At 55.6% G+C, this 25,479-nt stretch overlaps 1 protein-coding gene and 1 pseudogene across 14 annotated transcripts in view; both read left to right on the top strand.

Moving 5' to 3' along the window:
* ADGRL1 (adhesion G protein-coupled receptor L1) overlaps window positions 1-15,556 on the top strand; it is a 35,256-nt gene extending 19,700 nt beyond the window's left edge. For 5 of the 14 annotated variants that reach the window (XM_078360764.1, XM_078360771.1, XM_078360763.1 and 2 more), the window contains 19 exons: window positions 465-1,265; window positions 2,153-2,467; window positions 3,062-3,165; window positions 3,449-3,634; window positions 3,963-4,001; window positions 4,168-4,351; window positions 4,538-4,663; window positions 5,133-5,347; window positions 5,634-5,804; window positions 6,226-6,435; window positions 6,541-6,761; window positions 6,969-7,035; window positions 7,445-7,536; window positions 8,121-8,289; window positions 10,421-10,549; window positions 10,712-10,808; window positions 10,887-11,015; window positions 11,170-11,187; window positions 11,704-15,556. In XM_078360764.1, coding sequence (XP_078216890.1) covers window positions 465-1,265; window positions 2,153-2,467; window positions 3,062-3,165; window positions 3,449-3,634; window positions 3,963-4,001; window positions 4,168-4,351; window positions 4,538-4,663; window positions 5,133-5,347; window positions 5,634-5,804; window positions 6,226-6,435; window positions 6,541-6,761; window positions 6,969-7,035; window positions 7,445-7,536; window positions 8,121-8,289; window positions 10,421-10,549; window positions 10,712-10,808; window positions 10,887-11,015; window positions 11,170-11,187; window positions 11,704-12,446 — 4,016 coding nt within the window. In that variant the 3' untranslated portion in view covers window positions 12,447-15,556. Of the gene's footprint in view, window positions 1-464; window positions 1,287-2,152; window positions 2,468-3,061; window positions 3,166-3,448; window positions 3,635-3,962; window positions 4,002-4,167; window positions 4,352-4,537; window positions 4,664-5,132; window positions 5,348-5,633; window positions 5,805-6,225; window positions 6,436-6,540; window positions 6,762-6,968; window positions 7,036-7,444; window positions 7,537-8,120; window positions 8,290-10,420; window positions 10,550-10,711; window positions 10,809-10,886; window positions 11,016-11,169; window positions 11,188-11,703 lie in introns of all 14 variants that reach the window. The other 9 variants (XM_078360760.1, XM_078360769.1, XM_078360768.1 and 6 more) reach the window with 3 other exon arrangements.
* On the top strand, window positions 13,751-14,455 carry LOC144580854 (uncharacterized; annotated as a pseudogene).
* Window positions 15,557-25,479: the final 9,923 nt, after the last annotated feature.

Raw genomic sequence — 25,479 nt, 5'->3', positions numbered from 1 at the left:
TAGCTCTTCCCTAGGTGGCAGAGAGGAGGGAGAAGGGGCCGGGTGCTGAGTCCCTGGACGGACTGTAGTGGGGAGAACTTGCCCCCACTTAAATCACATGGGACCACCTCTGGGAGGGCTCTTGCCAAACTCCTCCCCAGCCTGTGGGGTCTCTAGCAGCCAGGGAAGGGAAGAGGGCACCACTTTCCCCAACTAACCCCACTCTTAATGGCCTCCAGGATTCATATCTCCAGGGAGAGGGGCAGCTGGGCAGGGCAGGGGGAGGGGGGTCGGGTCCCAGCCCGGAAACCCCCTTCCCATCACCAGCCCTACCAAGCAACCGTGACTGCAGCAGCAGGAGGGGACAACCTGGCTCCCCACCCAGCAGCGTGACCAACTTGCCTCTCTCCTCCCTCTTTCTCTTTTTTCCCCTTTGCCTCTGCCCCTCTTCTCCTGTCTCTTCCCCTCCCGCCTGCCCTGTACAGTCTTCGTGTGCCCAGGGACCCTGCAGAAGGTGCTTGAGCCTACCTCGACACACGAGTCAGAGCACCAGTCTGGCGCGTGGTGCAAGGACCCGCTGCAGGCTGGTGACCGCATCTACGTGATGCCCTGGATCCCCTACCGCACGGACACGCTGACTGAGTATGCCTCATGGGAGGACTACGTGGCCGCCCGCCACACCACCACCTATCGCCTGCCCAACCGCGTGGATGGCACAGGTTTCGTGGTCTATGATGGTGCCGTCTTCTACAACAAGGAGCGCACGCGCAACATCGTCAAGTATGACCTGCGGACACGCATCAAGAGCGGGGAGACGGTCATCAATACCGCCAACTACCATGACACCTCGCCCTACCGCTGGGGTGGCAAGACCGACATTGACCTGGCGGTAGATGAGAATGGGCTGTGGGTCATCTATGCGACCGAGGGCAACAACGGGCGGCTGGTGGTGAGCCAGCTGAACCCCTATACGCTGCGCTTCGAGGGCACATGGGAGACGGGTTACGACAAGCGCTCTGCATCCAATGCCTTCATGGTGTGTGGGGTCCTGTATGTGCTGCGCTCCGTGTATGTGGACGATGACAGTGAGGCAGCCGGCAACCGCGTGGACTATGCCTTCAACACCAATGCCAACCGCGAGGAGCCTGTCAGCCTCGCCTTCCCTAACCCCTACCAGTTCATCTCCTCCGTCGACTACAACCCTCGGGACAACCAGCTGTATGTCTGGAACAACTATTTCGTGGTGCGCTATAGCCTGGAGTTCGGGCCGCCCGACCCCAGTGCTGGTGAGGACGACTCACTTCCAGGCATGGAGCCTGCTTGTTTTTGTCTCCTCCACCCCCAACCCCCACCCCCTGGGTCCCAGGGCAGGGAGCCCCATCCTGTGAGCTCTTGGGAATTGGGAGGTAAAGGAAATTCACAGCATGTGACAGAGGCTGTTCTAAGCACTTCACAGCCATTAACTCATCTCCTCAGTCTATGACACTGAGGTCCTTACTGCCCTGTTTTACACATGAGGACACTGAGGCCCTGCACAGGTAGGGGATTAAGTTATTCGAGGATTTGAACCCAGCCTCCCAAACACTGAACTGCACTATCTCCCCCAGGGGCTTGGGCACCTTTACCCCCTTGGATCCACCAAAATCCTGGGTGGAAGTCCAATATCCACAAAACAAAGAGCTCAGCTGCTCATGCTGACTGGGCTGGGGGCAACTCTGCAGTCTTCCCTTGTACCCTTTAGCTGCCCTGCCAGCTCTGTGCAGCCCCAGGGCTCCAGGGAGCCCAGTCTAATCCCATCTTGTTTGCAAAAGGGGGAGCTGAGGCTCCACCAGAGGGAAGCCGCATAGCCAGGTTACAGAAGCCAAGGTCAGCTAGAAAGAGGAATGAGGTGGAGGTGGCAGAGCTGACATGGACCCAGGAAGGCGCCTCTCCCCTGATCATTAGTGAACTCTTACCACCCTTTCATACTTTATATGGTCCTGTGGGCATAAGGGACTTTGGTGGGCACAGAGAGGCAAGGGGAGATCTACAACCAGACCCAGCGAGACCCAACATGTTTCCGCTTCAGTAGGTGAGGAAGATGCTAGGATGGCCTGGGACCCCCTGCTCAGCCAGGCATGCCGTAGCATGGCCCTGAGCATGGGGATGACCCTGTCTCGTATCCCCTCTCCAGGCCCAGCCACTTCCCCGCCCCTCAGCACGACCACTACAGCCAGGCCCACGCCCCTCACCAGCACAGCCTCGCCTGCAGCCACCACCCCACTCCGCCGGGCACCCCTCACCACGCACCCAGTGGGTGCCATCAACCAGCTGGGACCTGATCTGCCTCCAGCCACAGCCCCAGCCCCCAGCACCCGGCGGCCCCCAGCCCCGAATCTCCACGTGTCTCCTGAGCTCTTCTGCGAGCCCCGAGAGGTACGGCGGGTCCAGTGGCCAGCCACCCAGCAGGGCATGCTGGTGGAAAGGCCCTGCCCCAAGGGGACTCGAGGTGAGTACAGAAGCTGTGGCCAGGGGGATAGGGGCCATGCCCCCCAGCAGCTTAGCACAGATGCATGTGTGGGTGGTGGTGTCCCCTGGAGTAGGGGCTGAGGGCAGCGGTCATCCCCAGTGACCAGCAGAGCTCTGCACATGGGCCACTCAGCCAGTGCCCTTGGCCCCACCTGCAGAACCTACAGGGAGCCTTCAGGAGGTGACCGGGCTCCTGGCCTCAGGCTGACCTGGGACAGCCCAGGAACAGCCAGCTTCACAAGGTGGCCAGCTGAAGTGCGGAAAGGGTGGGGCCGTGTGTCCTGGAGATCTCAGGGGAGGGTTGGCAGGTGCTTTGTGGGCAGGGGGCAGAGGGGCATTCTGAGATGAGCCTTGATGGAAGGTTCTAATTCTGGAGGCAAAGATGGGGCAAGAGGGAGAGCTCAAGGAGAAGTGAGTGGCGCCTCTCTTGACTGTCTGGCCCGCTTCATATGTGTTTCTCTGTGTTTCCCTCACCTCTCTCTCTTCGCTCGCTCATCCCTTGCTCTGTCATCTCCTTTCCCTCTCTTCATCCCATCCTTCTCTTCTTCCTGTTTCTGTCTGTCTATCCCTGCAGGAATTGCCTCCTTCCAGTGTCTACCAGCCTTGGGGCTCTGGAACCCCCGGGGCCCTGACCTCAGCAACTGCACCTCCCCCTGGGTCAACCAGGTGGCCCAGAAGGTACCAGCCACTGCCCCTCAAAGGCAGGCACATGTGCTCAGGCCCAGGGCCCAGCGGGGGTTATGGAGCAACTGGGGAGACGGGCTGGCAGGTCTGGAAGGCAGGACTGTGGGGTTACCTCCCCAGCCTAGAGGGAACAGGGAAAGATGGGGTGGGAAAGGGCAGGCAGCAACAGGGAAGCAGAGAAAGAGGGGAGAGGCTGCACAGGCCAGGGAACCCAGGGAGGGCAGGATGGTCCCTGACAGACCTGGGATTCTCCCTCCCCACCCCCCACCTCACACAGATCAAGAGTGGAGAGAATGCGGCCAACATTGCCAGCGAGCTGGCCAGACACACCCGGGGCTCCATCTACGCGGGGGACGTCTCCTCCTCCGTGAAGCTCATGGAGCAGCTGCTGGACATCCTGGACGCCCAGCTGCAGGCCCTTCGGCCCATCGAGCGCGAGTCAGCTGGCAAAAACTACAACAAGGTGGGACCTGGTGGTGGGGCTGACCTGGTGCAGGGAGGACACCTGCCCCCAGGGTCTCCGGAAGTATCCGACCTGGTACCTTTCAGCCAGGCTGTCACCCTCTCTCACTTCCTCAGAGAGGAAAGAACCCCAAGGACTGCTGGGTCTCACTCCTGTGCTGCCCCAGATGGTCTTGGGGGCTGGGGATCCCTGAGGAAATATCTTGCTCATAGCTCAGCCCTGGATCAGTGGTAGCCATAGATGACAAAGCTATCCAGATATGACAGTACTGGGGTTAGGGAACCGGTGCCCAGGGGCCTGGCCTGACATCATCTCCATCTCTTTTTAGATGCACAAGCGAGAGAGAACTTGCAAGGATTATATCAAGGTATATGAACCAAGGGGTTCATGTAAGGACTGTGGGCTCCAGCTGATGGGGGCTGTGGAGGGCCAGGGAATAGGGTTGGAGGTTGAGAAGAGGGCACACAGAGCCCACCCAGATGAATTGGAGGGTATTACAGGGGCCTCACAGCACCATCCCCCTGCCTGCGCAGGCTGTGGTGGAGACAGTGGACAATCTGCTCCGGCCAGAAGCTCTGGAGTCCTGGAAGGACATGAACGCCACAGAGCAGGTGCACACGGCCACCATGCTCCTGGACGTCCTGGAGGAGGGTGCTTTCCTACTGGCTGACAACGTCAGGGAGCCTGCCCGCTTTCTGGCTGCCAAGGAGAACGTGGGTGAGTGCCTCGGTCACCTAGGGCAAACTCAGACACAAACCTTAAACCACAGGGTTCTGGCCTGGAGGTCACAGGGGGATACCCAGCCCTTGGGCGCCTTGCCACAGGGTCTCATTATACAGCCTGAGCCTGCGGACCAGGGACAGACCCCAACTGCGTGTGCCTTGCCTTCCCCTGTCCCCACAGTCCTGGAGGTCACAGTCCTGAACACAGAGGGCCAGGTGCAGGAGCTGGTGTTCCCCCAGGAGGAGTACCCAAGAAAGAACTCCATCCAGCTGTCTGCCAAAACCATCAAGCAGAACAGCCGAAATGGTCAGTGCCCCTGGGGGCCTTGGGTGGGGAGACAGACCCCCATCAGCCCTGTGCCACTGTTTCTGCGTCGTTTATGGAGGGCAGTGGTCCCGAACTTTTCCCATGCTAGTGTAAAATTTCAGGGGATTCGTGGGTCCCCTGCCTGTTTGCCAAGTTGGCTCCTGGGCCTCATAGCTCAGAGAGGTCAGGGCTTTGCCCAAGGTGACACGGTGAGAATGGGTGGGTCGGGGGCTCAGCCCTTGTGTCCCGTCACACTGCCCTGCTGTTCAGAACTGCTTTCGGCTGAGCAGCGGTCTTGTGGACAGGGCTCCCTGACTCCCACCTGCCTGGGCTGTGGACTGGCTTCAGTAGTCCCAGTGACTGGTGTGGCTAAGGGCTGAGGAGCTGGCTAAGCTGGGAGGGCAGGGGCCTGGACAGAGGTGTGCCAGCTGAGGATGCTGACACATCCAATCATGCCTGTCCTCGCCAGGGGTGGTCAAAGTTGTCTTCATCCTCTATAACAACCTGGGTCTCTTCCTGTCCACGGAGAACGCCACGGTGAAGCTGGCTGGGGAAGCAGGCCCGGGTGGCCCCGGGGGTGCCTCTTTGGTGGTGAACTCACAGGTCATCGCAGCCTCCATCAACAAGGAGTCCAGCCGCGTCTTCCTCATGGACCCTGTCATCTTCACCGTGGCCCACCTGGAGGTGAGCTGAGATGCCCCCTCCCTCCAGGGGGGTTGCTGTACCCTCTGTTCCCTGGCTGTGTACCTGCCCCCACACCATGTGCTCATCTCCAGAACAAGTTTTGGGTTCTTCCACTTGAGTGGCTTGGGCCATTTGTCCCCCGAGCTCTCAGGATGTCAGAGGGAGTCCCGAAACCCAGGCACTTCTTTGATACTTGGCACCATCCCTGTAGCCAGGTGTGGGGGGCCAGAATGGGACTCCCTGGTTCTGACTCCAGTTCTGACACCCCGGCGCCACCACACAACAGGACAAGAACCACTTCAATGCTAACTGCTCCTTCTGGAACTACTCGGAGCGTTCCATGCTGGGCTACTGGTCGACCCAGGGCTGCCGCCTGGTGGAGTCCAACAAGACCCATACCACGTGTGCCTGCAGCCACCTCACCAACTTCGCCGTGCTCATGGCTCACCGCGAGATTGTAAGCTGGCTGGCACTCTGCTTCTCCGGGCGGGCCTGCTTGCTGGCCTGGCTTTGCATGGCATCCTAGAGGTCATGGGAAGTGCCAGGGGAGGCCAGCCTCGTGGGCGTTGGGGGGTGCCTAGTCTTGCTTGGGGCATGAGGCCATGCGTCTGGTTCTCTGTGGTCCTCTGTGGCATGGTCCCACCTCCCAAGGCACTCTGGAGAAGCAGGTTGGTGGCATGTTGGTCATCTCTCCACAAGCCTTCCAGAGCATGAGGTGAGCACACTGCTGTGTGCAGAGGGTGGGGGCTGCCAGGTTGGCGGCACTGGAGGTCCTTGAGGCCTGTGGCCTTGCCCAGGGCCCTGCCTGCAGCTGGCACCTAGCTGAACCCAGCGTGCAAAACCAAAGGCCCTGAGCGTGCCCCTGCTCCTATTCCCAGTACCAGGGCCGCATCAACGAACTGCTGCTGTCAGTCATCACCTGGGTGGGCATCGTGATCTCCTTGGTCTGCCTGGCCATCTGCATTTCCACCTTCTGCTTCCTGCGGGGGCTGCAGACTGACCGCAACACCATCCACAAGAACCTGTGCATCAACCTCTTCCTGGCTGAGCTACTCTTCCTGGTTGGGATCGATAAGACTCAGTATGAGGTGGGCTGGGACTCGAGGGCAGGTGATGGCCAGTGCCTGGGTTGGGGGCCAGGAAAGTGTGATGGCTGCCTAGGCAGCAGCCCTCACTCTCGGTGCTCCCTGCAGATCGCCTGCCCCATCTTCGCCGGCCTGCTGCACTACTTCTTCCTGGCTGCCTTCTCCTGGCTGTGCCTGGAGGGCGTGCACCTCTACCTGCTGCTGGTGGAGGTGTTTGAGAGCGAGTATTCCCGCACCAAGTACTACTACCTGGGCGGCTACTGCTTCCCAGCCCTGGTGGTGGGCATCGCGGCTGCCATTGACTACCGCAGCTATGGCACCGAGAAGGCGTGAGTTCCCACCTCCTGGCCCTCTACCTGTTCTCTCCTCCCACCTGGTTCCCTGCTCCGTGGCACCCCTTGGACCAGGACCCTCGGGGCAGTGGCCTCCCTTCCTCCTCATCCCTGAGGCTGGAGCCTCTAGAGTCCTGGGCCTTCACAGATCACAGGGAATGGTCCCTCAGCTTCTCTCTACACCCGGCCCTGTTTCCTTTACAGCTGCTGGCTCCGAGTGGACAATTATTTCATCTGGAGTTTCATTGGGCCCGTCTCCTTCGTTATCGTGGTGAGTTGGGAGATGACACCTCATCTCCTTTCTTAATCCAGGCTGTCCTTGACCCCAGCCCCTGCCCCCTGCCCCCTACACTCCCCCCGAACACTGGAACTGAGTTACCAGCTGAGAGAATAAGAGTGCGCTGGGTCTGTGGAGCTCCAGCACTGAGGGCTGCTCACCGGGGGCTGTGATTTGAGCCCCTACCGTGTGTCAGGTCGTGGGCCCTGTCTTCCCAGCACCCAGGAGTAGCAGTAAAATGAGCTCACTGCAACATGCTGGGCACCTCAGGGGCAGTTCCGGGGTTCTCCCAGGAGAGGCGAGGGCTACAGCCAAGACTTTGCCAGGCCGGGCCCTAGCCTCAGCACTCACTAAGGGACGCAGGGCCACTCTCAGCCCAGCCCGTCCCTTGTCCGGCCCTCAGGTCAACCTGGTGTTCCTCATGGTGACCCTGCACAAGATGATCCGAAGCTCATCTGTGCTCAAGCCTGACTCCAGCCGCCTGGACAACATTAAGTGAGCCCCGCCCCTGCCTGCCCCCTACCCCATCACCCCCCTTGCTGGGCCCACTTCTCCCAGGGTGTCCAAAAAAGGTGGTGCTGTCAACTCTGATGACACACATTGCAATTTTAAGTATCAAGAGGGGTGTTTTATTGTATTCACTATGTACCTACTTAATGGGTCTTAGAAAGCATATCATTAGCATGTCCAGCCTCTGGTTTTAGGGGCATAACTGCATAGAGTGAGGCTAAATTCAAAAGGTAAGTCTGTTTAAGGGCAACTTAAAGAGAAATAGGCAGCAAGATGTAGCCTAAGTGGTCTGGAAATTGGGCAAAAATAATAAAGTTGGCAGAGGAATGACTGATATTCACAAAACCCCAACCCCTGACCCAATACCTTTCCCTCAGGCCCAGGCTAGGGTGGAGGCGTCCTGGGCAGGCCACTGCCCCCAAGGCCCACTCGCCCACCCTGCTCGGTTAGGGCTTTGCAGACAGTGCCCAGGCCCACCCAGCGGCCCCCCCTTATAGGCTGCAAGGGAGGCCTAGGCTGAGGCCATCCCCTCTGGCGGGTACTTTGACACCCCATCTCTCCACCCTCAGATCCTGGGCGCTGGGGGCCATCGCGCTGCTGTTCCTGCTGGGTCTCACCTGGGCTTTCGGCCTCCTCTTTATCAATAAGGAGTCAGTGGTCATGGCCTATCTCTTCACCACCTTCAACGCCTTCCAGGGGGTCTTCATCTTCGTCTTTCACTGCGCCTTACAGAAGAAGGTGAGGTCGAGCCGGGGTCCTGGGTCACAGCCTCCCTTGGAGACATTTCCTGGGCACCCAGGAGAAGGAGGCGAGGGTGGAGGGGACTCTGGGCTCCCTCAAGCCCCCAGTGAGTGCTGCAGGCCTTCAACGGTCAGGTGTGCGTCCACCAGGAGGGGAGCATGAGCTCAGGATTTAACCACAGGTGAAGAGGTTCTGGAAAAAAGCAAGATACAACAGCTTAAAGGAGTAAGAGCAGAACAGATTTGGTGATGGGCAACCCTTACCACCATGAGGACCACAAGTCAGGCCTGGAAGGGGGAGGACTTTGGGAGCCAACCTGAGGGAGCACTGCCTACCTTAGTAGTTCTGGAAAGAACTGTGAATTTTGTGGTGATACAAAGGATCTTTTTAAAATAAATGGGTTAAAATATGAATCTTAGAGAAACATACAGGCTGGGCATGGTGGCTCATGCCTGTAATCCCAGCACTTCGGGAGGCCAAGGCCAGGCGGATCACCTGAGGTCAGGAGTTCCAGACCAGTCTGGCCAACATGGCGAAACCCCATCTCTCCTTTATATAAAAATTATCCAAGCATGGTGGTGGTGCCTGTAGTCCCAGCTCCTTGGGAGGCTGAGGCAGGAGAATCACATGAACCCAGCAGGCGGAGGTTGCGGTGAGCCAAGATCATGCCACTGTACTCCAGCCTGGGTGACAGAGTGAGACCCCGTCTCCAAAACAACAACAACAACAAACACATACAAAGAGCTGGGTGCAGTAACTCATGCCTGTAACCCCAGTACTTTGGGAGGCTGAGGTGGGAGGATCCCTTGAGCCCAGGAATTCAAGACCAGCCTGGGCAACATAGAGACCCCCATCTCTATTTAAAAAAAACAAGGGAAAATAGTATCAGGGGAACGTGGGCAGGGAGCGAGGGTCCAGGCAGCACTCTAAGGACTGAAGCTGGGGAGACAGAGCTGAGGCATTTGTCGAATCGGCCCTGGCAGCAGTGCGAGCCATGAAGACTGCTGTTGGACTTAGGGAGTGGTGAGGCGGGTAAGGTTTAAGGCAGGGGATGGCAGAGGCAACAGTCATGAGAATTCTCGTTCCAAGGGAAGAGGTGGTCTGTGTCTCTGCTCTGCCCAACACTATCCTGGTCCCTTCTTGGACACACAGTCAAAGGCAGTGTCTGCACAGCCCCCACCTCACACACAGTGACAGTGATGCCCTTTCAGGGGCCCCCAGGTCCCTATGGTCTGATCTGGGACCCTCGGTTCCCCTCCCTATCTCTACTTTCAGACACCTAAATGTACAGCCCCTGTCCTTGCCCTGGGCTTCCTCTGATCTATTTATTTTTTTAGGTCTTTTATTATTATTATTATTATTATTATTATTATTTTGAGATAGAGTCTCACTCTTTTACCCAGGCTGGAGTGCAGTAGTGTGATCTTGGCTCACCGCAACCTCTGCCTCCTGGGTTCAAGCAATTCTCCTGCCTTCATCTCCCAAGTAGCTGGGATTAAGGTGCATACCACACACCTGGCTAATTTTTGTATTTTTAGTAGAGACAGGGGTTTCACCATATTGCCCAGGCTCGTCTCGAACTCCTGACCTCAGGTGATCTGCCCACCTCAGCCTTCCAAAGAGCTGGGGTTACAGGTGTGAACTACCATGCTCCCTGATCTATTTAAAATCACAACCTGCTTCCAAGTCAGCACTGCCTAGCCCCCTTTCCAGCCATAGTTTTCTCCACAGAATCTAACACCATCTGATAGCCTGCATATGTATATTTTCATGTATGTTGTGTCTCTGTCTACTGAAATATAAGCTCTGAGAGGTAGGCATTTGTGTCTGTTGTTTTCTCTACCATCCCCGAGGCCTAATATGTGCTTGGCATATAGCGGATACTTATTAATGCTCTGTTGCTTTTATGAATGAATGAAAAACGGTCAGTGGAGAACCTGATCAGCTGGCTGTTGGGGGACAGGAGACAGCAGGGTTTCTGTGGCTTGCAAGTCACTGAGCAGGGGAACACAGTCATTGGAAACTCTGTCTTCGGCCTCCTGAGACTCTCTTGTGCCAACCCTATGAGAGGCTTGATCACAGAGGAGGCCAGCGTCCCGGCCAGCTGACTATCCTCCTCGTCCCCCAGGTGCATAAGGAGTACAGCAAGTGCCTGCGTCACTCCTACTGCTGCATCCGCTCCCCACCTGGGGGTACTCACGGGTCCCTCAAGACCTCAGCCATGCGAAGCAACACCCGCTACTACACAGGGACCCAGGTATGCCAGGCAGGGCTCCCTGGGGCTGAGTGTTGGAACCTGGAGCCTGAGAGGCGGGGAGTGGCTTGGCCTGGGTCTGTGATGGTGATGATCGCGAGAGCAGTCTCAGATGCCAGAGGGTAGGTGGCCCAAGGTCCCCTCACATCTGGGTTGTGTCCCCAGAGCCGAATTCGGAGGATGTGGAATGACACTGTGAGGAAACAGACAGAGTCCTCCTTCATGGCGGGTGACATCAACAGCACCCCCACCCTGAACCGAGGTGAGAAGTGTCCCTCTGCCGCTGGCTCTGGTCCCTCGAGGCTCCCGGCCACCTTGTGACCTTTGATCCCTTGGCCAGGTACCATGGGGAACCACCTGCTGACCAACCCTGTGCTGCAGCCCCGCGGGGGCACCAGCCCCTACAACACCCTCATCGCCGAGTCAGTGGGCTTCAATCCCTCCTCGCCCCCTGTCTTCAACTCCCCAGGTGAGGGCACAGGGGAAGCATCCAAGTCGGGAAGTGTGGGGTTTGCATCCCAGGGGCCCCGCCTGGGATGTTCTATGCGCCAGAACTGGAGCCTGGACTTGGCATTTCAAGCTCACCCTTGCCTTCTCTTTTCTCTCCCGGCTGCCACCTGCAGGGAGCTACCGGGAACCCAGTAAGTGCGACTCTTCCCTGGAAATGTTTCCGAGACTCAGAGAAGGACAGACAGTGGCCTTCTCAGATAGGCTCACTTAAGGAGGACAACTTGGGATACCCTCCCAATCCCCCCCCATCCCCACCGAACAGTCTGGCTGGCAGCCGGATGGAGGATAATGGGCGGTGGTCATTGAGTTTGGGCCTTTAGGTATGAGGGTCTGGGCACAGGAAAGGGATCCTGTCGCCCAAGCCTCCTCATACTGCTGACATTCTGAACCTCCAGCTGGGGGACGAGACCCTGGGGGAACTGGTCCTTGTCCCCCAACTTTAACCAATCTGCTTTTGGGCTGCTGTCTCTACTGCCAGTGAGGGAGAAAGGGAGTGTCAGACCAAGAGTTCCCATGGGGCAGTGGGAAGCCCACAGAAAACCAGCAGGAATGGAGCCCCATTTCTCCCCATGGACCATATCCCCTCACGGCCCCCTAGTGCAGCCAGGGCCCCTCTCCCACCTGACCAGCCCCTTTCTGCCCTGCAGAGCACCCCTTGGGAGGCCGGGAAGCCTGTGGCATGGACACCCTGCCCCTGAACGGCAACTTCAACAACAGTTACTCCTTGCGAAGCGGGGATTTTCCTCCCGGGGATGGGGGCCCCGAGCCGCCCCGAGGCCGGAACCTGGCCGATGCTGCGGCCTTCGAGAAGATGATCATCTCAGAGCTGGTGCACAACAACCTGCGGGGGAGCAGCAGTGCGGCCAAGGGCCCTCCACCACCTGAGCCCCCTGTGCCACCTGTACCAGGGGGCGGGGGCGAGGAAGAGGCAGGCGGGCCCGGGGGTGCTGACCGGGCGGAGATTGAACTTCTCTATAAGGCCCTGGAGGAGCCTCTGCTGCTGCCCCGGGCCCAGTCGGTGCTGTACCAGAGTGATCTGGACGAGTCGGAGAGCTGCACAGCCGAGGACGGCGCTACCAGCCGGCCCCTCTCCTCCCCTCCGGGCCGGGACTCCCTCTATGCCAGCGGGGCCAACCTGCGGGACTCACCCTCCTACCCGGACAGCAGCCCTGAGGGGCCCAGTGAGGCCCTGCCCCCACCCCCTCCCGCACCCCCCGGCCCCCCTGAAATCTACTACACCTCGCGCCCGCCAGCCCTGGTCGCCCGGAATCCCCTGCAGGGCTACTACCAGGTGCGGCGGCCTAGCCACGAGGGCTACCTGGCAGCCCCAGGCCTTGAGGGGCCAGGGCCCGATGGGGACGGGCAGATGCAGCTGGTCACCAGTCTCTGAGGGGACCTCATGGACCAGGGGCTGGTGGCCCAGGCCAGGGAGGGAACCCTGGTCAAGGCTCTGGTAGAAGAGGGAGACAGATGGAGGCAGTGGCTGGTGGGCCACTCTCTCCTGATGCCCCTCGGCCATGGGCCCTACAGTCCCCTCAAGGGACTCCGACCTAGGGGCCCGAGGTGCCAGGGTTCACAGACAGGGTTTCCCACCAGCCACATGCACCAGCTCTATTTAGGGGAAGTGTAGTGAGGAGGAGCCCAGAGGTCCCAGGGGAGTGAGGAGGGAGAATTTGGAAGGGTGCAGCCCACTTTCAGACTCTCCCCTCTCTCACCCTTGACTGCCTGAAGGAAAATGAGGGCTTTAGTTTCCCTGGGCAGGGAGGGCAGCTTCTGAGATTGCCGAAGGCCCCCACTGGATAGCACCTGTCAGCTGCCCCTCTCTGCAGTCAGAAATGCTGCTGGCTGCACCCGGAGGGAGCAGCGAGGCAGGACGCATGGACACGTTCCTCCTTGCGCTACAGTTCTCTGCTCCTTGGAGACTAGGAAAAGGCCGCAGGCAGGGGGACTGAGCAGTGGTTTAAAGGTTGAACTTTCTCTGAAGCTCCTTTACCCTTGCTCTTGGTCCCTGCCCCCCCAAGCAAGCCTGCCCCCTCCGCCTCCCAGTGCACCCAATGACTCCCTCCCTTGGGGTGACTCCTGATGAAGCACAACTCCCTGCAGGGCCCCCAGCCCACAGGGGTGGCCATATTTGGGCAGTTCCCAGTCCTGTGGGCTTGGCTATCTGGGAAGCAGATTTTGGGTCTGGATTTCCCTGGGGAGTGGGTCCTGGGCTTGGATCTTTCCCTAGGGGGCCCTCTTATCCCTTCCTCTCTCCTCCTCCTCCTCCTCCCCCATTGCTGTAAATATTTCAACGAAATGGAAAAGAAAAAAAAAAAGACAAAAAAAGAAAAGAAAAAAATCTCATCACTTGAAGCCACCAGGAGCCTGTGGCCGGGGCCAGCCCAGGCTTTCTCCAGAGCAGAGTGGCGCTGCCGGCCTGGCAGCCAGGACTTCTACGCATACGTGCATCCCCAGTCCCCGCCTGTGCGGGCGGGCCGCCAGAGCAGCTTTTTACAATCCAGAGACAGAAAACAAAATCTAGATGCAACACCGAAACAAAGAACCCATTTCCTTTCTGGCACCCGTTTCTGTCCCCTCCTTTCCTGCTCCGCCTGCCTGGCATCATCAGCCCTCTTGGGGCGTGTACCTCACTGCCTGCCCCAGGACCAGAGGCCTGTCTCCCCCTCCCCTCCCCTCCCCACTGGCCCCGGGGAGACCCCCTCACACCCAAAGATGCTTTGCCAAGATGGCTGCGCTGTCCCTTTGAGTTCCTGCTTCTTGTGTATTGTTTTGGGGACTCTAGCCAGGGAAGATGGGGCTGACTTCCCACCTGGAGAGGTTGATGGTGGAAGGAAAATGGAGAGGAACTGGGGTCGTGGAGGGCATGGGTATGGCTGAGGAGGGTGCTAGGAGCTGCACGGTGGTCTTCTGTCTGAGGGAGGGGGAGAGGCAAAGGTGAGAGATCACCTTCCCTACCCTCCACCCTCCTGCAGGGGAGAAGAAGCCAGGGCTGGGGTCAGGATACCCATATTCTGGGGGGCTTGACCCCAGATCCCAGGCCTGGAAGCTCCAGGCTTGGGGTGTCTCCTGAGCACCTCTTACAGCCCCCTCCTCTCCAGCGTGTCAACCCAGCCTCCCCAGCCCCCTCCTCTCAACTCTAGGGGTAGCGTAGCCCCAAGGCCACCCTAGCCCAGCCCCTGCATTGCCATTTCCCCAGAGGTGGCCCCTCCACCTCTGCTCTGACCTCTCTGGTCTCTTGCCCCTCCCTGTTTTCTCACAAGTGCCATGAGTTTTCAAACATCTTTGGGTCTCAGCCTGCTGCTGCCATGAACTTTGTTGGGTTAAGGGGGAGGGGCTCTAGGAAGGAACTGGGGGAAAGGGACGGTAGGTGGCTGGAGGGACCCTTTTTGCTGCTAGAAAGCCCCTCCCTTCTCCTGGGGAGCTGGGGCTGGCTTGTCCCCATCAATTAGGGGAGAAGGGGTCAGACCAAAGATGGTGGTTTGTCCCGTGTAAGGGAACAGGTGTGGGAAGAGGTGAGGTTGGGTTCCATCTCTGGCTTTTTCTGGTAGAAAGGCCTAACCCATTACACCAGAAGACCATGGGTGAAGTCTAGATGGGGAGGAGAAGTGAGGCTGGGGACAGTCCTGCCAGACAACTCCGAGGAGGGCAGGGGACAGTTTGTGGCCCTTCCTGGACTGCACTAGGCAGGGAGCTCTGTTGTGTGGAGAGGCGGTCAGATGTCTGAAGAATGGGCAGGTGAGGAGCCGGCCCAGCCCGGGCAGCAGCCCAGCTACAGCCTATGGCTGCCCCTGACACCAGTAGGAGGGTCCGGAGAGTTCCATGGGGGCTGGGACGCAAAGGGAGGCCTGCTTCCTCCCTGCCCAGCCCAGCTTGTGTCTCTCCAAACTGGGACAATCAAAGGGAGAGGGTACACAGCAGGTCCAGTTGCAGCCAGCATCGCCCGGTGGCTGCTAGGCTCAGAGCAGTGTGGCAGGGCCCCCTACTGGGGCTGGATGCCATTGCAGTCCAGTGCAGAGCCACCCCCAAAGCCCAGGTGTCCCCCCCACCTAACCAGACCTGGTGCCTTGACGCCCCCACCCCAGCTGGGACGGTACAGAGAAGGGTCTTGGTTTCCTCTCCTACTCCCTTGGGCTCCTGAACTCATTTGCTCCTAAATCTTGTTAATTCTTTTCCTCTGGACTTTGGTTTCTTTTGGCGTTCCCTGGCCTTCTCTTTCTCTGTCTCCACCTCTCTTTACCCATGTCTTTCTTGCTGTCTCTATGTTCCTCTTCTCTCATCCTCAACTTTCTGTCCATTCGGGCCTCCTCCTGCCTCCCATGCCCCAGCCCCTCCCTCCTTGGTCTCCTTTTCGATATGCCAAACCAATTTTGGGTCGAGTGCATTTAACGAGAACAAAACAAAAGGCTCATAACAACAAGAACATTTCAGAAAAAAACAAAAAGTTTAAAAAAAATTGTTGAGTCAAAAAGTCAATAAAGAAATTAAGATTTCTTGGAATGACAAGAGTGGTGTGAGTTCTTGAGCAGGGGAGTAAGAAATGGGTGAATAGCTGGGCGTGGTGGTGTGTGCCTGTAGTCCCAGCTACTCAGGACCGCTTGAGTTCAGGAGTTCTGGGCTATAGCGCACTATGCCAGCTGGGTGTCCGCACTAAGTTTGGCATCAATATATGGTACCTCCTTGGAGCAGGGGAGGGGCCCACCAGGTTGCCTAAGGAGGGGTAAACCAGCCCAGGTCGGAAACGGAGGGGGTCAAAACTCTCATGCTGATCAGCAGTGAGATCATGCCTGTGAATAGCCACTGCACTCCAGCCTGGGCTACAAAGCAAGATCCTGTCTCAGAAAAGAAAGAAAGGGTTGAGTAGATCTGCACAGGGGAGGGGCCCTGGGCCCTGGGCTGCACTTGAGCATTCAGAACCTCTGGCCAAGGCCTGGTAACATCGAGTCATTAACATTTATAAGACACTGCTAAGTTCCTGGGCCTGGTGGAGCATTTCATGTGCAGTTTTTCTGAATCCTCACAAAATGCTCCCAGGTAGAGACAGCAATTAGAGCTCCATTTCACAGATGGGAAAACGGAGGCTTACAGCCCTTAGGTGTATGCCCAAGTCTCTCTGGCCAGGCCACTGTCCCATGCCGTGTCTCAGAGAAGCCCTTCTTGGCCCGGACGTCTGTCCCCAGGCTGTACTAGAGCAGAGGTCAGGAATTTTACACTGTGATGTCCCATTACAATTGCCATTCCTAGACTCCACACACTACTGGTGTGGAGCACTTTCGAACCTGACACAGTGAAACTGCATCATGTGTATTTCCCATTCTCCGTTCACCAGTGAACTGCCCATGCTGAGAGAGAGAGACAGAGAGAGAGGAATAACTCTGGGCCCCTCTGACTTAGACACCGGCTTAGGACACCACAGTCCTGAGTCTCCACCCACCCTCCCACAGCCACTCCCTCCTAGTCTTCATGACTGGCTCCATCCCATAAGGATGGGAACCCAGGGGCTCAGTCCTTAGACCTTCTCCCTACCTGCTCTCCCTCCCTGGAAGGTCTCATCCCACCTCATGGTTTGAAATGCTACCTATACACTGACGACCACCGAACATAGATCTCCAGCCTGAACTCCTACCTGAGCTCCAGATGTACATATATTCACCTACCTACCCATAGCTCTCCCTGGTATCTGGAAGAATCTCAAACTTAACCTGTCCTAAACTGAGACCCTGGCCTCCCCTATCCCCATTTCTACCACTGCCACCACTGTAGTTCTTCCCAAATGAGGCTTTGGGGCTTCCTCACCTCAACTAAAAGTGAGTCCATCCATCCCTTGACTCAAGCTACAGACCTCGGAGTTTCCCTTGAACTCATCTTGTTTGATCCCCCACATCTAATCTTTAAGTGAATGCAATGGTGGCTCTACCTTCTAAATATCCAGAATTAATCAGTTCTCACCTGTCTCACCAGGGCCACTACAACAGTCCCTAAACATTATAGCTCCCTGTCCTTCTTCAGGCTTTTCTCAACACAGGAACCACAGTGATCTTCGTAAACACGTACCATCCTCCTTAGCTCAAAACTCTCCAATGCTGTGTCTCACCCAAAGCACAAGCCAAGGTCAACACAATGGCCTACAGGCCCTCCAACTTCACCTCTCAGCTTCCTCCCCACCTTCCCTCCACTCGCTGGGCTCAAACAGGCAGGCACCCTCTTGCCTGCCTCAGGGGCTTTGCACCGGCTGTTCTCTCTGCTGGCTTGGCCTCCCTCCCCCTTCCCCATATCCACAGAGTTGACTTCTGCAGTTTATGAAAATGAAATCCTACTCCCCAGATGGCCTTCCCAAGCCACTCCAGAACTTCCTAACTTGTCCTTGCTCTATCTTCATAGTACTACAACTCTCTAGCAATTACATTTTGCTTATCTGCTCATCTGCCTCTTGGCTACAAGGTAAGACCTTGAAAAGCAAGAGTTCTTGGTCTAGGCCTACAGCATCTGGCACACAGGCAATCTGTAAGTATCTGTTAAAGAATGAATGGGCTGGGCTCGGTGGCTCACGCCTATAATCCCAGCACTTTGGGAGGCCCAGGCAGGTGGATCATGGATCACGAGGTCAAGAGATCAATACCATCCTGTCAACATGGTGAAACCCTGTCTCTACTAAAAATACAAAAATTAGCTGGGTATGGTGGTGCATGTGTGTAGTCCCAGCTACTCAGGAGGCTGAGGTAGGAGAATTGCTTGAACCCAGGAGGCGGAGGTTGCGGTAAGCCGAGATTGCGCCATTGCACTCCAGCCTGGGTAACAAGAGTGAAACTCCATCTCAAAAAAAAAAAAAGAATGAATGAGGCTGAATTCAGCATAAGACCCAAAGCGAGCATGAGATGAGAGTGATGAGTGATGGGACAGCTGATGAGTGATGAGTGATGGAAGAGTGATGAGTGATGAAGAGCTCTTCAATGAGGATAAAGAAATATATTTAATCTCTGTAACGCTGGGGCCTGACACACCCACCTCTGCACTCAGCACCTGACTCTGCATCGCACCAGGCTCTGCCACATGGCTCCCCTGGAAGGCTCCGGCTGACGCAACCCTGGCGGGCTCTCACACCAGAAAACCCGCCCAACAACCCGCCAACCAATGGCGGCCTGCCCCATCCCAATCCCACCCCCCTGGAGCCAATCAGAGCACCCAGCTGTTGCACGTTCCTCATAGCCATAAAAACCCCATGCTTCAGGGAGTCAGTGCAACTTCTCTGGCCCCCTTTCCCTGGACCATAGAATATCGCCCAGGAGCTGAATAAATTGGCATTTAATTTTCTTATACTGGCCTCAGTTTCCTCATTTTAAACTTGGCAACAACCCTTACAAGTGGTGCCAAAACCCGGGAGGAGTTCAAGACCCCTTCTGGGGGAAATTGACTCCTCTACCATAAGCCAAACCAGGGAGCCACTGCCCCTCCGATCGTCTGCAGCCATCACTCGGTAAGACTCCTATTGCCCATAACCCCATCCTCTGTTTGCTCTGAACCTTGGAGTACCCTGTCCGTAATCGCAGCCGTGTCAGGGACTCGTTTCCGTCTCGAGTTGTGGGTCTTGCGGAGACGTCCTGGTGCCCCTGCTCACCCGTCCCGGAAGACAGGAATATTGTGGAGACGTCCCTATACTCCTGTCCTTCCCTGTAATCTCCGGTACTCAGGTGTTGAGGTCCGGGATGCCATTCCTCACTCCTGACTACTCCGCGACAGAGAGTGGACTATGGGTAATCAGGAGTCCTGCCTAGACCCCAAGTTGCCATTGGGATGTCTAGTCCAAAATTTACTCAAGCTGGGCCTCTCCATAAAAAGAAAAGGCTGCTTTTCCTCTCCACCGTGGCCTGGCCCCAGTATCCTCTGGACAACCAGTCCAAGTGGCCACCAGAGGGAACTTTCAATCTCGGCATTCTAACCGATTTATACAATTTCTGTCAAAGAAATGGTAAATGGTTGCAGGTCCCCTAGGTTCACGCCTTCTGGTACCTTTGCTCCCACCCCACCCTCTGTTCCTCTTGCACCACAGCTCAGGTGCTCCTGGCCAAAGAAACTCCCTCACTGCCCTCGGCCCCTCCACCATCCTCCTCCTTTTCCGACCCTGACGTGCCTGAAGAACTCTCCTTTCCACCCGCAGGAAGAACTCTCCTTTCCACCCGCAGGAAGAACTCTCCTTTCCACCCGCAGGAAGAACTCTCCTTTCCACCCGCCCGAAGAACTCTCCTTTCCACCCGCAGGAAGAACTCTCCTTTCCACCCGCAGGAAGAACTCTCCTTTCCACCCGCAGGAAGAACTCTCCTTTCCACCCGCAGGAAGAACTCTCCTTTCCACCCGCAGGAAGAACTCTCCTTTCCACCCGCAGGAAGAACTCTCCTTTCCACCCGCAGGAAGAACTCTCCTTTCCACCCGCAGGAAGAACTCTCCTTTCCACCCGCCCGAAGAACTCTCCTTTCCACCCGCAGGAAGAACTCTCCTTTCCACCCGCAGGAAGAACTCTCCTTTCCACCCGCAGGAAGAACTCTCCTTTCCACCCGCAGGAAGAACTCTCCTTTCCACCCGCAGGAAGAACTCTCCTTTCCACCCGCAGGAAGAACTCTCCTTTCCACCCGCAGGAAGAACTCTCCTTTCCACCCGCAGGAAGAACTCTCCTTTCCACCCGCAGGAAGAACTCTCCTTTCCACCCGCAGGAAGAACTCTCCTTTCCACCCGCAGGAAGAACTCTCCTTTCCACCCGCAGGAAGAACTCTCCTTTCCACCCGCAGGAAGAACTCTCCTTTCCACCCGCAGGAAGAACTCTCCTTTCCACCCGCAGGAAGAACTCTCCTTTCCACCCGCAGGAAGAACTCTCCTTTCCACCCGCAGGAAGAACTCTCCTTTCCACCCGCCCGAAGAACTCTCCTTTCCACCCGCCCGATCCACAAACCGTCTGCCATATGCAGAACCTCAACCCCCTCCAGCTCGTCCTCTTCCTAGTCGCAACCTAGCCTCTCCTGTCAGTGCTCACACCAGCTTGCGCTGTGCTCCTAACGATGAAACCTCCCTCCTTTGCCCCTTCTCGAGGTCGCTGGAGCAGAAGGCATTGTTCACGTACATGTTCCCTTCTCCCTCTCTGATCTATCAGCCATTGAGAAACACCTAGGGTCATTTTCCACCAATCCTACTGCTTACACCAAAGAATTCTGCTACCTCACCCAGGCTTACGACCTCACCTGGCATGATACCTATGTGATTCTGTCCTCCACCCTCACCCCAGATGAGCATGACCGCATCCTTACGGCGGCCCGGGCACACGCTGATCAGGTGCATCTCACAGACAATCAGATGCCAGTAAGTGTGGCAGCGGTCCCCGAAGCCGACCCTAATTAGATTTATCAAACTGGTCAAGATGGCCGCCACCAACACCAAATGCTACAGTGCCTCCTAGCGGGCATGCAAGGCACAGCCCAAAAGGTAGTTAATTATGATAAAGGAAATAACTCAGGGTCCTACCGAAAACCCCACCGCCTTCCTTGACCAATTAACTAACGCTATGATCCTTCATACCTGGCTGGACCCGGCCTCTTTACCGGGAGCTACAGTCCTAGCCACCCATTTCATCTCTCAGTCAGTGGCTAACATTAGAAAGAAACTTAAAAAAGCTGAGGAGGGCCCCCAAACTCCCATATGAGACCTGGTAAACATGGCACTTAAAGTTTTTAATGGCCAAGAGGAAAAGGCTGAGGCCACCCGCCAGGCCCGTCTATAGCAAAAGGTAAGCCTCCAAACCCAAGCTCTTGTGGCAGCCCTGAGGCCGGCAGCCCACCAGGTGCCTGATAGAGGGGGTCCATCAAAACCTGCCAAGAACTCCGAAGGCGTTCTGCCTGGGCCCTGTTTCAAGTGTGGTCAGGAGGGACACTGGGCATGTCAGTGTCCATGTCCCCGACCGCCTACCAAGCCCTGCCCGGACTGCAAGCAACTTGGACATTGGCGCAGTGATTGCCCGTCCCGGACTACAGGCCCACCCCCCGCACCTCTATGTGGAGGGTAGGCCGGTCCACAGGAAGCAATCCCATCGCTTGAACTTCTCGGCCTTCTGGACGACTGACGCAGCCCGGACTCGAAGACCCCCATCACCCTTGCCGAGCCCAGGGTAACACTGCAGGTAGCAGGTAAGTCCATTTCCTTGTTAGTGAACACGGGGGCTTCCTATTACTAATATTGCTGTATTGCCTTCCTACTCAGGACCTAGCATACCTTCCCAGGTTTCAGTCATGGGAATTGACAGAAAGCCTTCCTGTCCTAATCAAACCCATCCTTTAGCCTGTGTCCTTAAGGGACACCCCTTTTCCCACTCTTTTAAAACAGGCTTTTAAAACCCTCCAAACTGCTCTGTCCACTGCACCCCCACTTCATCTGCCAGACCTCAATCGCCACTTTTATCTGTTCACTGATGAAAAACAGGGCGTTGCTGTCGGGGTTCTAACCCAACCCCTGGGTCCTGTGTTCCACCCTGCAGCCTACTTATTAAAGCAACTTGACCCCACGGTCAGGGGGTGGCAGCCTTGCCTGTGGGCCGTGGAAGCAGCAACAGAACTTACCAAGGAATCCCTAAAACTTAGCCTGGGCCAGCCCATCTCAGTGTTCTCTCCTCACCGGCTTACCGACCTCCTCTCCCACAAATCCCTCGCTCACCTAGGGCCCTCTCGTCTACAGGATTTTCACCTGCTCTTCATTGAGAATCCTTCAGTCAGCCTTCACCCTATTTCCCCACTCAACCCGGCTACCCTGCTTCCTCTTCCATCCCTTCCCCCTTCCCCAGCCCACTCCTGCCCTGACCTAATGAATGCACTTGCCAAACCTCGGGAGGGCCTATCCGACCTTCCCCTGCCTAACCCAGACCTTACTTTCTATGTGGATGGAAGTTCAGTAATAACAGCCGACGGGAGGCGAAAGGCAGCCTATACGGTAGTCGCAGATTCAGACACCCTCGAGGCACGTCACCTCCCTGACGGAACCACATCACAAAAGGCAGAGCTCACTGCCCTAACCCGAGCTCTCACACTAGCACAGGGAAAGCTAGCAAATACCAGGAGGATATTTCTGGTGTAATGGAACCTTACCTAAAGTTATTAATGCCTCCTTCCCTTTCCCTTGTGTGCCTGTCACCTTAGTTCCACAGTTAGAGGTATAAGGACAGGCCAAACTTCTATCCCTCCTTTTGCCCTCCCCTAATCACCGAGACAGACGAGCACTCTTCCTCTCAATGGTCGTTCGACTCTCTCTAGCATCCTCTCTGGTGGTGGCTAGGCTGGGTAGTGGCGCCCTAGGCTACAGTGTCACCTCAGTCAGTCAACTAAAGGACAGGCTTCACGTGGCTATCGAAGCATCGGCCACCTCCCTGGCCTCCCTCCAGTGACAAATCACGTCACTGGCCCAGGTAACTCTCCAGAACCGACAGGCCCTTGACCTGCTGACAACAGAAAAGGGAGGTACCTGTCTGTTTCTTCAGGAGCAGTGCTGCTATGACATCAATGAAACAGGCCTTGTAGAAGAAAATGTCAACACTCTCTATCGCCTCTAAGAGAACCTGAGCAAGAAGCAGAATGCATCAGTCTCGCCTCTTAACTGGTGGCAACCCCCCAAGCTAATCTGGCTAACCCCTATTATCATTCCCATCATCTTAGTTTGTCTTCTGTTAATGCTAGCCCCTTTTTTCCTCAGGTTTTTACAGGACTGCATGAGAGAAATTTCCAGGGTGGCCGTAAACCAGATGCTACTTCACCCCTATGTCCGACTCCCAACCAAGGCACCAGCCAACTGACCCTTCTCCCTCACTCTGCCCCTATTCAGCAGGAAGTAGCCAGAAAGAAGCAGCGTCCTATATCATCAAAAGGGTAGGAATGTAAGGTCAGTTGCCTCGCCGGGAGGCTGGACACACCCACCTCTGCACTCAGCACCCAGCACCAGGCTCTGCACTTGGTACCTATCTCTGCTGCATGGCTCCCCTGGAAGGCTCCAGCTGATGCAACCCTGGCTGGCTCTCACACCAGAAAACCTGCCTAACAACCCACCAACCAATAGCCGCCCACCCCATCCCAATCCCGCTCCCCTGGAGCCAATCAGAGCACCCAGCTGTTGTTCGTTCCTTATAGCCATAAAAACCCCACGCCCCAGGAAGTCAGTGCAACTTCTCTGGCCCCCATTCCCCAGACCATAGAACTTCGCCCAGGAGCTGAATAAATTAGCATTCAATTTTCTTATACTGGCCTCAGTTTCCTCATTTTAAACTCGGCAATAACCCTTACAATCTCCATCTAGAATAAAAATTTAAAAATAAATAAATATATATATATTAAAAAAAAAAAAAGAGGCCAGGCACAGTGGCTCACACCTGTAATCCCAACACTTTGGGAGGCCGCAGTGGGTGGATTACAAGGTGAGGAGATCAAGACCATCCTGGCCAACATGGTGAAACCCCGTCTCTACTAAAATATAAAAAACTAGCTGGGCATGGTGACGCACGCCTGTAGTTCCAGCTGCTCAGGAGGCTGAGGCAGGGGAATCTGTTGGACCCAGGAGGCGGAGGTTGTGATGAGCCAAGATCGCGCCACTGCATTCATGCCACTGCATTCCAGCCTGGCAACAGAGCAAGACTCCTTCTCAAAAAAAAAAAAAAAAAAAAAAAATGAATGACATAAACTGTACATCTGCCATTCCCTCAGCTAGTTCAGTTTCCACACGTCACTCACTGTGTGACGCTAAGATTTTAATTCAGTTTGGCCTCAAAACCTAAGATCAGTATTTCATCTGGTGCCCGAATGATGAAGAGGCAATCTGTTCTCACACTGGAGAATGAAATGAATCTAACAGATTTTCTGAGAGATGCTCTACAGGCAAGCATGGGGACTTTAAGAGTACACAATTTTAGCCAGACACGGTGGCTCACTCCTGTAATCTCAGCCCTTTGGGAGGCTGAGGTGGGCGGATAACTTGAGACCAGGAGTTCAAGACCAGCCTGCCCAACATGGCAAAACTCCACTAAAACAAAAATTAGCCGGACATGATGGCAGATGCCTATAATCCCAGTTATTCAGAAGAATCACTTGAACCCCAGGAGGCAGAGGTTGCAGCGAGCCAAGTTCGAATCACTGCACTCCAGCCTAGCTGACAGCAACACTCCATCTCAAAAAAAAAAAAAAGTAGGTAAGTTTAACTATATGTGATTTGACCTAATGCTCTAATTTGAAATCGAATCCCACATACAATGAGAGTCAAATATGACCAGTCCTTCTGTGTCTTTTACTCTCCCCTTCACTACATACAATCTAAACCGGCTGTACCTGGCCAGGTGCAGTGGCTCATACCTGTAATCCCAACATTTTGGAGGCCAAGGTGCGTGGATCACTTAAGGTCAGGAGTTCAAGACCAGCCTGGCCAACATGATGAAACCCCTTCCCTATTTAAAAAAAAAAAATTAGCCGGGTATGGTGGTAGGTGCCTGTAGTCCCAGCTTCTTGGGAGACTGAAGCAAGAGAATCACTTGAACCTGGGAAGCAGAGGTTGCAGTGAACCGAGATCGTGCCACTGCACTCCAGCCTTGGCAACAGAGACTCTGTCTCAAAAATAAAAATAACCCGCTGTGCCTGACAACCTCTAACCCTCAGGTGGTTGCTAGGGGCACCCATTCATCTGCACGTGGCCAGGGACAATACATTTATGCTGAGATGTATCATTTCAAAGCTCTTTCCCACGTTTTCTCTCATGTAATTCTCAGAAGAAATCTATTTTTTGTTGTTTTTTTTTGGAGACAGAGTCTCGCTCTGTCACCCAGGCTGGAGTGCAGTGGTGCAATTTTGGCTCACTACAACCTCCACCTCCTGGGTTCAAGCAATTCTCCTGCCTCAGCCTCCTGAGTAGCTGGGATTACAGGTACCCGCCATCATGCCTGGCTAATTTTTGTATTTTTAGTAGAGACAGGGTTTCACCATGTTGGTCAGGCTGGTCTTGAACTCCTGACCTCGCAATCTGCCCACCTCAGCCTCCCAAAGGGCTGGGATTACCGGCATGAGTCACTGCGCCTGGCCAAAAAATAAATAAATAAAAATGAATTTCAGATAGATTTTTTAAAGCTAAATATGAAAAGTAAAATTTCCAGAAGAAAATCCAGTACGATATCTTATTGACCTCAGGGTAGGATTTCTGAAGCAAGGCACACACACACACACACACACACACACACACACACACACAAACCCACCGCAAACTATAAATAAATAGATACTTCTGATGACATTTTTTTTAAAATAATGTTTTACTTTCTCTTTTTTCTTTTCTTTTTGAGATACAGTCTTGCTCTGTGGCCCAGGCTAGAGTGCAGTGGTGCAATCATAGCTTACTACAGCCTCAATCTCCTGGGCTGAAGCAAT

The sequence above is a fragment of the Callithrix jacchus genome, chromosome 22, assembly GCF_049354715.1.
Source record: "Callithrix jacchus isolate 240 chromosome 22, calJac240_pri, whole genome shotgun sequence".
In the NCBI taxonomy this organism is placed as follows: domain Eukaryota; kingdom Metazoa; phylum Chordata; class Mammalia; order Primates; family Cebidae; genus Callithrix; species Callithrix jacchus.
This window is presented reverse-complemented; position numbering and strand designations above follow the sequence as displayed.